Source organism: Uloborus diversus, chromosome 7 (assembly GCF_026930045.1).
Source record: "Uloborus diversus isolate 005 chromosome 7, Udiv.v.3.1, whole genome shotgun sequence".
In the NCBI taxonomy this organism is placed as follows: domain Eukaryota; kingdom Metazoa; phylum Arthropoda; class Arachnida; order Araneae; family Uloboridae; genus Uloborus; species Uloborus diversus.
In genome coordinates, this window is record NC_072737.1 from 93,038,015 (window position 1) to 93,051,524 (window position 13,510).

The 13,510-nt window shown below is 32.8% G+C and overlaps 1 protein-coding gene across 1 annotated transcript in view; it reads left to right on the forward strand.

The window, feature by feature from the left end:
- Positions 1-11,987, forward strand: part of LOC129227030 (bestrophin-4-like) — a 46,324-nt gene extending 34,337 nt beyond the window's left edge. The window contains exons 8-10 of the mRNA XM_054861665.1: positions 2,521-2,601; positions 4,579-4,730; positions 5,915-11,987. Coding sequence (XP_054717640.1) covers positions 2,521-2,601; positions 4,579-4,730; positions 5,915-6,590 — 909 coding nt within the window. The 3' untranslated portion in view covers positions 6,591-11,987. The remainder of the gene's footprint in view (positions 1-2,520; positions 2,602-4,578; positions 4,731-5,914) is intronic.
- Positions 11,988-13,510: the final 1,523 nt, after the last annotated feature.

The window sequence follows — 13,510 nt, forward strand, 5'->3', positions numbered from 1 at the left end:
TTTGTCCCCCCTATAAATCCACCCATGCTCTTCTAAACTATTCAAAAAGAAAAAAATAATGATTTTTTTTAATTTTAATTTTTGGAAAATGTGTTGTTACTACATAAAGTCCTCCCAAAACTGGGGGGGCATTGCCCCCTCTGCCCCCCCATAAATCTGCCCATGAATTACATGCTAATTTCGCTGCTTAAAAGCCCCGTTTTTCGCATTGAACTTATTTCAACGTAAAAGATAAATCCTCTAACAAGTTCTATATGTGCCAGGGGTGTGTATTTATTTTTCAAAGCCACACAAACATTACATGACTCCTCTTTAATGAATATATTACACTATAAGCTTTTAACACAATTTTTCAAAAAATAATTTATTGAAACTTTTGCACTAGTTTGTTAGTAATAATAGTTTCGTATTTTACTTCATTTCGTCAGATATTTCATTATTGGTGTGACCTTTCATCGTTCCCGGAAAGAAGAAAGGAAAATGAACAATAAAAATTGTCAAAAGAAGATTTTTGAAGAACTGCATGCCTCTTATTTCCTTATTAAAACTGCTTCTGAACTATTTCAGCGAATAAAAATATCATTTGCTAGAATGTGCAGTTTGAATTTGAAAATTTGATATAAAATAGAGAAGCAAGTAGTAGATAATAGAGTAAATTTGCAATTTATTTTACGATTTAAAAAAAGGATAGTTTAGAAGTTGTTTTTAAAGGACGTAGTCTCATTATGAGGGTTGCGTTTTTTTGGAGGGGGTGGAGGAAGTTGCATGACTTTAGGGGTGGATACCTCTTTCTAAGTTTCTGAATTTCACTCGGTGAATAAATATTGCCGTAATTTATTCAAATGATAATAGCTAAAGCAGAGTATTCTTCCCTAAAGTTTGCAAAATAAGTACCTTTAGCTAGTTTATTAAAGGAACTTAATTCAGTACAGAGTTATTAAAAAGCATTTTGTGCAACAGCATTTCAACATTTAAACAATTCAGTAAAGTATTTTAAAAAAATAGCAGAGATTAAATTTTAGTGTTTTTCAGCAGTATTAATACATTATGCAAATGTACAAATGCATTATAAGCTCTTTCTCTTCTGAATGGATATCTGACTGAGGCAGTTTTCCCGGGATATCTTGGATGCTAATATTCAAAATATTGTTATTAATATATATGAATTTGTTTTTAGAGGAGTTAGAACTCTTCACGCACTGTATTTCTACCTCATTATCAGAGCACTTTGTAATGACAGAGAAAGTACGCTGCCTTGAGCTTTTTCCACTCAAAGGAATTGAGCTAAGACGAAATCCCCTTCTTTAAGATCTCGGGTCTTTGCTCAACTTCACCTAAATTTTCACAATATTCATCTGTTTTCATCTGTTGAGCTAGCTCTGGTTCAAAAGAACTGCAACTCTCTTCAGTCTCTGAAACAATTTTAATTAAAGTAAGCAAAAAAAAAAAAAAAAACATTAGGATTTAAAAAAAACAGGGAAAAAATGAAATAATAAATGCCAAATATTAATTGATGATTAACTTATATAATTATTTTATACAAGTATTAATTATAATTATAAAGTGCTTTGAAATAAGTACCATGTTTGGCAACTTTATCAACACCTAACCGGTTTCTAGTTTTGTTTTGTACAAAGCTGTGTAGTAAAATAAAAATTTCACTTGTTAAAATTAGTTAAATATAATTATTTTAAAATTAAGCCTTTTTTTTTTTGTTAAATTTCTTTTTGTAAACTAAAACAAGAGGTAGATAAGTATGTTAGACTTGCTTACTGCTGCTTGGGCCCCAATGAGACGTCACATTGTAGCCCAAAAATTTGTCTCATTGTGGCCCAAACAACAAAATAAAGATTTTTACTTCATATCATTAAAATAAACCATGAGTTAAAAATAATATAACTGAATAATAGAAGATTAAAGTCTCAGTAACAACATAAACTACAACACTTAGCTTAATTGTTGTAGTTTTCCAAGATTATGATAGATGCAAGAAATTATCCAAATAACTTTCAGTGTGTCCAAACTTAGATTTCTTTAATTGTTTTAAATTGTAGATATGAAATTAAAGCTATTTGAATATTTTTTTAGAAACCTATGTTTAGAAGTTTAATACTACCATACTATCGATAAGCACCCATCTAAGTACCTAATTGGTATATAAAAGTTGCTGTGATTTCAATACTTAAAAGATTTGCCAAACTATATATTTTTTATTTCCATTTGAAAGAAGAAAAGAAAAAGTAAAAGATTGTTTTGATGAATTTACTGACGATGGATTCTGGGGCAATCGTCCCTTTTAACGCTTCAGCAATTCCTCACTGATAGTATTTATTATTCATTTTATTATTGCAACTTTAATGTAATGCAACTTAACGTTAAATTTTAATTTGTTAATGTAACTATGCCTCTGGAAAAATTAAATGTGATTTTTTAAGGAATCTGCCACTGATAAATGGTAATGTTTTTCAATGTTTTTCAATCATAATCTGGTCTGATGGTTAGTTTTTGTCTCTCTCATAGGTTGCAGAACAATTGATCAATCCTTTTGGGGAGGATGATGACGATTTTGAATTGAACTGGTGTCTTGATCGAAACTTACAGGTAAACTTCTCTTTGAAATAGTAATTTACTTCTGTATAAACAAAAAATTTATTTGTAACTCATAATTTCAAGAAAATAACTAATGAAATAAATATATTTAATGAAAAGTTTGTTCACTAGTTTTCTTTTTTCGCAGCATCTCAAGAGCTTTTTTTTTTGTGGCGGGGGGGGGGGGGGGGGCAGCATAGTTTTTTTTAAATACATTTTTTATTAACAAGTGATGTTTTTCAATATCATTCTTAGAGCTGTATGTTGTGACCATCACCAACCTTTCTCTTATATGCTTTTTAAGAAATATTGGCTCTTACGTGATCACAATTTAAATGAACTATAGAAGATGCTTCCATCTTTGACTAATGACTGTTGAAAGATATAAAACCAAAACCGACCCACCTATATAGAATATAACCTGTTGCAATGAGATATTTCCCTTGTTGGCATAAAATTAAAATGTTATCCCTCTATGGCTAATTTCTTAAATGACCACAAGATTGTGTATTCAAGTTCTTGAACTGAAAAAAGTCGCTACTAGTAAGCTTTGATAGTTGGAAAAGCAAAACCAGAAGTTAAAAACCTTGCTTATGTTAGTTGCAAACAATTTATTTGTTAATAAATAGAGGATGGCATCAAAACTTTAAATCATTGAGGTCTTACTGTGTGTCAACAATTAAATCGTATGTAAAGTTTAGAATTGTATTTAAAATTCCCTAAAAACAGTTGTAATTATACTTCTATATTATGTTGAAGTTGCAAATTTCTTCTTACATAGGAAAAATTGTTCTTTCGATTGATATTAATATTTTAAATATGAATTTATGTTTTCTTGATCAAAAAATACAAATTTTATTTTCTGTTAATATATCCGGTAATTAAAGTCTTACAAAAATGAAACTGGGCTTGACAGAATGTTTAGTGAATTTTAAATTTTTGATATCTTGTCTGAGCATTAATTCTTAACTGTTCTTGATGCCATCATATTAGAAAAGATTTTAATGCAATATATCTTACGTTGTTGGTTTAATTGAGCTGATTATAACTTGTGCAAACAATGGCAAAAAACAGCCCCATTTGAAGCAATTGCAGTCAAAATTGAATCTATACCTGTTTCTGTGTTAGTTATTTTTTTTTTTTTTTTTTTTGAAATTTCATCTTAACTTTAGCATTGCATCTTGAGATAAAGCAGTCAGAATGAACAAGAAAAAGATCTTTGATTGCCTACCTCCCTTGAAGCTATTGGCCCCTAAATCGAATCAACTCCTGCACTCTCTAAGTTTTACCAATGGACCAATCCTTGTACGAATCCCTGCTTTACTTCTTGATATATAGCAGTCATAAGTAACAAGAAAAACACTCAATTGCTTCACTCCCCTTTGAGCTTTTCCCACCAAAATCAGATCAGCATCTGTACCCATAATAGCCTACTTATGGACCAATTTTGTTTGACTCCATACATTTCTTCCCTTAATATAACAGTCACGTATACTGAAAAAAGATTTGATCTTTCCACTCCCTTCATCCACTTATATTTGTAAATTTTCACCAAAAACTAATAAGCACCAATTAACTTTGGGATACATATGTGTGCCGAATTTCGTTCAATTTAATGCTGAAGTTTTTCAGCTAGAGTAGCATGAATAATGCACATTAGATTTATGCACATACATACATTCACACACAGACAGAAATTTTCCAAAAATCTTCAAAGTTTATTCAACACAACCCAAAATCTGTAAATTCGTTGGAATTCAAAAATTTTCACTAAACCAATATCTTGTTCTATTTATTGAATTTAGAAGAATGTTACAACTGAATAATGTATGCATTTCTTTTGAAAAATTGTTCTGGGTTCTTTTACACATGTTATTATGAATGAATATCCATCATGTTACACAAATATTTAAAATTTGTCAAAAATATAAATGATTAAAATGCCTTGTACAGTTATCAGTTCTAAAATAACCATTACTTTTTTTGCAGGTTTCATTCATGATTGTAGATGAAATGCACCAGAAGCACCCGAGACTAGTGAAAGATATGTACTGGGACGAGCTGGAACCTCAACTTCCTTACACTAAGTCCTCCTTTATGTTGAGGACACAGCCACATCTAGGATCTGCTGTCAATCTTGAGTATGTATCTGAATTTGTAATATTTTCAAAAAAAAAATTAATTAGAAATTTAAATAAAAACACAATAGTGAGGGCCATTATCAGTCCAGCTAAGCTAGTCCTAGTCAATTTATCGTCCCTTAATGAAGATCATCAGCTCTTTTAAAGCACCCATTACAAGTGACAGCTGCTTCTGGTAAACTTTCCCAAATGCCTACAACTTTATTGAAATACAGTATAACCTCAATTTAATGATTGTCAAAAGACTTGAAAATTTTTTCGTTAAATCGAGGAGCATATACATTCAATGCAATAAAATCCGAACCAGTGAAATATACCATTAAGTTGAGGAAGTCGTTCAATCGGGTATCGTTAAATCAAAGTTTAACTGTAGTAATTTTTCATTATTTCAAGGTTGACTTCAGATTTGATCCTCTTAAAGAGTAATCCCTTATTTTTCCTTCTGTTTTAAAATGTAGTCAATCAAAATACTTCATTTTAATTTACGGAAAACATTCAACTAGTTGGATCATCTGACTTTCCTTTGCTCAAGACTCTACTTATTGAGCTTTTTTATCCTGAAATCATTATCTATTTCTGAAAGTTCATTTACTTACATACTAATCCTCCTTCAAATCATTTTCAATTAATTCTAATTTTTATCCATTTCAATATTGATCATTGTTAATGAATTAATATTTTTATTAAAATAAGGAGCCCAAAACGTAACAGCATACTGCAAATGAAATGTTTGTCTGGTATCAATCTTCTGTATAAAAATGGAACTTCCCTAGACTTGTTTATTATAGACCTTTAAAAAGTCAATATTTTTTTCCCAATAAAAATATTTTACATTGGGTAAACTTGAAAGAGTCCAATCTGAACCCACCCCTTTTAAGATTTGTATTTTAATATACTTGGAGATCCAGCTATTCTGTCTTTTGTACTAATGCTAAAGGCTAGCCCCACGCCTTGATAATTGAAACATCTACTGTATTACTTTGTGGACTAAAACTTCCAAAATCGTTGCAGTTTTCTGAGCATTGATACTTACTATTTTTTTACATTGGAATCATTGTGGTTTTCTAAGCATTGATATTTACTATTTTTTATATGATATATTTTCCCACTTATTTTCATATTGAGATGTCTTTATACTCTTGAGCACAACTAATTCTTCATTTTTTTTTCTCTTTTTCATTAAGCATTGATCCCGAAGAGAGTGAATTCCTCCCCATGGAAACTATCATGGAGGAAGACAACGATGAAAACAACTACAACAGCCCTCCGCAGAGCCCGACCAATGAGTTGTCACCTGCTTTCAGGTCCTACGCCGGCAGCAAGGTAAATCTTCACGGGGGCAGTGAGGACACTGTCTCCCAGACAGGGTTGCGCTTTCTGGACAGCTTTCCAGGTGCCAAGCTCCTCAACATGATCATTGGTTCCAGCTCCGAGAACGTGTCTGGGACTCCCAAGAAGGAGGGCAGCATATTCTCCGGATTCGCCCTCAAGACGCCTAACCGCCGCTCTGTGGCTAGCTCCCTGGCTGATGGCCTGCACGACCCAGGCATTGACCCCCTCATTCCAGTCACACCTGTTCATGTGGAAGACCTCCGACATGTCTGTCTGGACATGCCATCGGACTTCAGCCCAGCAGAATCCGGTAACGCCACTCCGGCAACCGTGGTTGAGGCATACAACCGGCGGCATGAGGTTGAACAGCAACCAACCCCTGAGGAGGTCCTCCCACCTGATTCGCCCACCGGGGAGGAACGCTCACCCTTCGAGCCAAACTCATCGCAGGAGAGTCTAGCTCCTTACGCCGACAGCAACCAGAGCACAGTCAGCAGTTACGCCGAGCTCCTCAAGCATCCCAAATGAATCTCTTGAGCAGAGGACCCATTGCCAAGTTTTGTGCAAACTTCATCCATTGCACTCTCATACGATAATGCTAGATGTTTAGGTATTCTTTGAAACTTGTTTTGCCCATGAGTTCATTGGTACTACTTCAAGGTGTAACTATTGGAAATTCATTAATTGGGTTAAAAGTTGTTTCTAAGTTAATATTTATTGAGAATGTGTATAGGTCTCAGCTGCGATTTAGGAAAAAGTATTATTTTTATATTTTTCATATGTTTAGTTTTCTGTTTTTAAATGTTAAGTTTACTTTACTCTTCAGATTTTGCTTTTCACTGTTAAGTTTACTTTACTCTTCAGATTTTGCTTTTCACTGTTAAGTTTACTTTACTCTTCAGATTCTCTTTTTCAATGTTAAGTTTATTAATCTTCAGACTCTTTTTGTCTAGATGGAATTTTGCTTTCATTTTTTCTTTTCATGTTTCTTCAGTTTTCGCTTCATATATTTTTGTTTTTGTTGGTTTATTCATGTAGACCTTCTATTTGTAAGACAGTAATTCAATTCACTACTGTCAGTGATTTTTAAATGATCTGACTTTAAACAATGTCAATTGCCTTTCATCTTGTAATTTTTTCTGTTCTAGCAAAGATAATGATATCTTAACCTTAATTGAATTTTGGTAACTTGCTACATTATACAAGGTCTTACTTGAAACATGCCCATATCCTGTTTTTAAAATGTACAAATATAAAACTATTGCTATTGGTTATTTTAACGTAGTGTTTGAGAGAACAAATATTAAGTCCATAGGAAAGCTGGATCATTTTTAAAATGGACCTCAGTCTGTCCTATTCTTGATTTAATTTAGATAATTTCTGAATAGATGGTTCACAACACAGTCTTTTCTTGCCATAGAAGAAAAGAACAAAGCTGATAAATTATTTTGAACATAATTAATTGTTTTACTATATTCCAGAAAAAAAGTCTCGATAACAACATGAATTTCTATGCTGTTTTCTATTTGTGCCATGAGTGTTTCTATGTATGGATCTTGTATATTGTTGATGTATTTTAAAATATTTTCGCATAAAAATTTCAAAATAGTAATCCATAATAATTTTTCCATGAGGCAATGTTTCCCTCTGAGAATCTCGGCGTACTTTGTCTAAACTCTCCGCACTTTTGAGCGATTCTACATTTTTTGAAAATTTTCCCCTTGCTTATTTACAAAGCAAGCTGCCATTTATTTGTAACCCTCTTAGATTTACAGGCGCCTCCTTTTTAACCATTTTTCTTCGAACGGTGCATTTACACTCCCCTTACACTCTTAAATGTGGTCAAACTTTTCCTCTCTTTCTCTCTTCTATCAGTTGGCTGATGAGAGGGACGTCTTCTCTCCAACTTTGCTGTACTGTTTCAAAGCCCTCAAGAAATGTACCACATTAAGTAAACTACAGCAATTTTCTGTGTGTCATTATTTAGAAGTTGATTTCATTTTTTTTTTCTGAAACACTTCACGATGTATTTAAACATCATATAAATAAACATCATATAAATGGTTCGGATGTACTCCTCTGCATATCTGGACATTTATTCGCCCATGGACAGATTGTTACCACTTTGTCTTGAGGTAGTTTTTGTTCCATCAAGAAACTTCTGCTACATAATCATTAATGCATCTTCTATGAATTAATGTGAAGAACTTTGATCTCCTAGTGTATGTAATAGTTATACTGCATAGGCAATTCTCAATCATAGTAGTTCAAACAAGTTTTTTATTTGATTTCATGATTGAAGATTTGTAGCGCTGCACTCTTTTTGATCTTGTTAGTGTAGGCAGTTCATTATCTATCAACTGGGGATGACTCTAAGCTAAGGAAATGGGCCGAAACAGTTGCTCCCAAATGGATGAAGAAATAGTCTGGATGAGCAATGTTTAGGGTCTTATGTCAACTATCACTCAATTTTTAGACTTACTTTTGTTTAATCATGAATGTAATTCAGCAATTTTTTTTCAAAGTTGCTTTCTCAACTTATGTTCTCTAAAGTACATTCAGTGTGACTAGATTCTCTAACTGTATCATAAAACTTATTTGATTTGAACTCATAACATGGGTTGCTAATAGTGATGCACAGAGTCACAAAGAAAACTATTTTATTGCTAATTGTGGTCATCCACAAAAAGTTCTCTTGTTGGCAAAGAAAAAATAAGTATGATGCGTTTTTTCATTATGAATTTTACCACTCCTCGTCCTAATCGTTTATTCTCTATTTGCAACAGAATGATGTTTGGAAGTCCAGATATGCAGTGTTTTTTCTTTGCATTTTCCATGCACTCCGAGTGATTTCAAGACTAAGCAGACTAGCAGGGCCTGATTACTGAATAGGCCAACTAGGCCGTGGCCTAGGGCCCCCACTTTTTAGGGGCCCCTAAATGGCTAATTTTTAAAAAAAACAATAGCTAAAACTGTTTTTGCCAATAACTGAAAATGCAAGGGTTGACTACACAGGGGCCCCGAAAAAGCATATGGCCTTGGGCCCCCTGATATCTTAATCGGGCCCTGCAGACTAGTGCTTAAACTTTCTCTCTTGTATTAAATGGCTGTTACCTTGCAACAAGGTGTGACTTGCCTAATTTTACTACTCCTCGTCCTAATCCTTTATTCTCAATTTGCAACAGAATGAGGTTTTAAAGTCCAGATATGCAGTATTCTTTCACTGCATCTTGCATTCGTTCCGAGTGAGTTCAAGACTAAGTTTTTCTCTTGTATTAAATGGTTATTACCTTGCAACAAGGTGTGACTTGCCTAACACTGGTATTTTCCCCGTTTACTAACTCTTATTAGAGTTTGGATTCATGTTTTTGTTAGATGTTCGTGTCTGTGGTGATTATAGCAAGGAAATGTGACTGAAAGCACACCTTCCCGGGAAAAGTACTCATTTATGAAGCCTGAATTTAATGAGATTCATTGAGCAGTTGTATTAATGTAACAGATGTCTGGTACATTCCCAAAGAATGAAATAGGAGTGATCGTTGTGTCTTTCCTTCACACATTTACTTGCTTTCTTGGAGCAATGCTGTTAGATGAAACAAAGAAATTGTTTGAATTGCATGATAATAAATTCAGCCTGAAGTGAAATGAATAAAATCCACCAAGATACAATTAAAATTTACCAATTAGTGGTCTCATGTAGAAAATAGTATTTATTTTTCTATTTGCATCTTTTATCAGACCATAATTGTGTCATCCTGTATATCTTTTCAATGAACCTTTGCAGATGATATTAATAATCTCCCATGCTATATGGCAATCCTAAGGCTTCATGATAAGAGGTATGAATCTACTAGTCATTATACTACTCAGTATCACGGTTGTTGAGAACTGTACCATTTGAATTGTATTTTTCATGGTATGCAAATTTCAAATAAAATTTATATGTGAAGATGATTCAAAAAACACATAGAAAGATACCAAACCAAACTGGTGGTGTGTGGTCTTGAGAAAGAACGCCAGGTAAAAGAAACAACCATGGTTTAAAACAAAATACAACACCCATAGTTATTTGTTATCTTCATGACTGTAGTTCAAATAGGTACACAGACCCGCTGCTTGATATGTAGAACGAACCTACAGTCGAAGTCACTGACTTCATCAGTCCTCATCAGTCCTGTGTTAACCTTCTAATTGCTGAATATACTGTATTTTCGAATGCAAGTGCTGCGGCGCATACGAGAAAAAAAGTTTCAAAATTTCCTATGCGGCGCTTACTTCTAAAATGTCTTTATATTCAACTAAAGCTGCTGATCTATCGCTAGACTGTTCTTTGGTGTAGGACGAACAAATGCAGTAATTATTTCGTCCTTAGCTTCATTCTTTTGGGGATGTACGTGACCTCTTATTCTGAATAAAATTCATGTCTCTTTCCGAAAGAATAGATATATTAAGTATGAGTTTTGCTATTTTTCTAATCATTAGATTTGTGTTCAAAAACAGCGGAGCTATTTAGCTTTTATAAATAGAAAGGTAAAGAAAAATACTAGACAGCATAGAGGGCTTTCATATGAAACTATTTCTCTAAAAGTGGAGTTATGATTGCCCCCATTGTTTTTCATTTCTCTTGAGAGAGGTACTGATATGACTACTCGTAGTTGCGCCTGAAATACGCGATGCCATTTTTTACTGCGGAATAAATGAATATGAATCGGTCTGTGATATAATTTTCCTACGAAGGTGCCTCTTGGATCATTTAGTCAGGATGTGTACTATGTGAATACAAATTCATGGAAACACTGCTAACACAGGTACTAATTTACTTCTGTCCGTTTAGGATTCTAAATTTTTTATTACTCTTTCAAATTTGCAATATTTGACTGAAATTTCATGAACTTTCTTGGCTGGCATTCAAGGTATTTAAAATTTCTTTTTTTTTTTCTTTCTGAACTGAAAAGAATATTTTAGATTCGAATTGATTTTAATCTTTGTGCAAAAAACCTAGTTTGCGCACTGTTTGAGGATTAACATGTTTTTGTCTATCGAAGCAAAAATGAAATCTTTATTTATTTATATATTTTTTTTCTTCAAAACAAGTGAAAAAAAAATCTGAAAACTAATTTTGCTTTTCAGATTTCCAGAGAATATTTCTATAAACAATTCAACCTTGAATTTGTATTCATCTAGAAATAAAACAAGATATCTTCTGTTTTTCAATCATATAGTGACAGAAAGAAAGCAATGAGATTGTTGTAATGACAGCATGTTTTCTGAACTAATTTATTTACTTAAATTTAGGTTGATCAATAAATCTATTTTTTTTACATATTTTAAATTGTTCTGAATTGTATGAACCATTGCGTTGAAGGAATTAATGTTTACTAAAGTTAGTTTTCACATATCCATGAGTTTTGTTACACCTTACTTGTTTCAACCAAAGTTTTTTTTTTTTTTTGCTTTGGTCAGCTCTTTATTGCGACAAAAATGTACAACACTACATTAAAGCCATGGCAATCTTTCCATAATATCTTCTTTAACGTTTTCAAAGGGTTGAATAGTTGATGTAGCAAACAATCTGCAAATTTTTGCCAAGATTTGCCTGAAATTTGTTTTAGCATTAATTTTTTATTTAAAAAAGCGGAAAATGACTGATCAAATGCGTTTCTTTTTATATGGTCATGGATGTAAATAGTATAGGTTAATCAGAAGATATTTTGGGATCAAACATTTCCGCATCCTTTTTGGTGATGTGCATTGAATGTGCAACCAATTCTGCTGGTGAAGTGAGGCTGTTTTTCAACTCTTGCTGGTCATTTATCGATGTAAACATTTCTAACATTCTTGCTATTTGGATCTACATTGTATATTTTTGAGCTTTGTTGTATTTCTTTTTATCCTTAGATGAAATAAATGTATGTGCTTGCCAAACTTAGTCTCTTTTTTCTTATAATCACCAAGTAGGGGAGGGTGGCTCAAAGCCGGTAGGTCGACCAAAGCTGGTAGGCCTTCATATGCCCCCCATGGTGTGTTAGCGGCGATGAATATGTATGTCATGTTTAGTCGAACACCGCCAAGTTATTATCAGTTCCAGCAAAGCTGCAGTGAAGTGGTATGGCACAACCAGGCTTTAAAAAAAAAAGGATGCATTTTTAAAAAAAATGAAGTTTTGTAACTTGTGAATAGTCGAAGACCAGCTTATTTTTTTTATTTTCAGTAATATTAACTTATTCTGACACTATCTACCTATAAACTGCGATGGTCATTTCGTTTTTTTTTTAATTATTAATTTAAGGTTATAATTATTGAAATAAAAAACGTGCCTTTGGGCAAAGCGGGTATAGGATTTAATCATATATTTATTTAAAATTTTTTGACTCGTGTGCTGTCTTTGATTTCCTCTTTCAATAGAATAAGTATACAGTCGACGCTCGATATAATGACCATCTCCGTGCCAGAGAAAAAGGTCTTTATAATGAGTGGTCATTATAAGAGATAGAATTTTTTTAAAAATATACGCATGCATCATGCATGTTCCATTGTTCCAATACAATTGGCACTTTCTTAAAGATTCCAGTAAAATGCCGAAATTATTTTTTATCATGGGATTTTTTATTTTTAATTATGGGTGCAAAATATTATGACAAAATATTTCTAAGTAGAAAATATAGGAAAAATTATATTACAGTACAGTAAAACCTGCGAAGTTGACCACCCTTGTAAGTTGACCGCTGTTTTCAGGCACGGAATTTGCCCTAATCATATAAATCAACCTCTGAAAGTTGACCACCTATTTAAGTTGACCACTACAGTAGTGCACCGCAAGTGGTTAACTTACACGGGTTTCACTGTGTATTTACCAATCATTTATTTTCTGAAGATAAAACAGAAAGAGTTGCTTTCCTTTTTAGGACATGTGATTTTTGAAAAACATAATTATCCATTTCAGTTATAGATGATAAATAGTGTTTTTTTTTTTTTTTTTTTTGCTTTTCAAAGAAACACTAAAAAGTCTCTCGAGCATTTGAAACATTTTTCATACTGAGAACTTGGGTCTCAATTTCTTCTTCTTCATCTGATCATGATACATTAATTTGTTTTTGTGCACAATATGGAAAGGTACTTCATTTTCTGACAGACACGTGTTTGACATTCTAAATCATAATTGAATTTAGCATAACAGTCAAAGTTTAACACTTCTACCAATTTCTTTTCTTTTTTTTTTTAGAAATTTTTTACAGCATTTCATCTTCTTCGTCGAAATTTTCATCTTGGATTGCCTGATAAATCATTTAAGCATTTTTCCTTTGCTTTTTAAAATCAACATGTTGGAGGCAATTCTTGATGGTCTTTTCTGAATTCCACGCTGATTTAGAAAGATGCAAAGCTGTAAGGATACCCACTTTGTAATCTTCACCTTCTTCCAGACCGTAAACGGTAATGAAGATCATTTT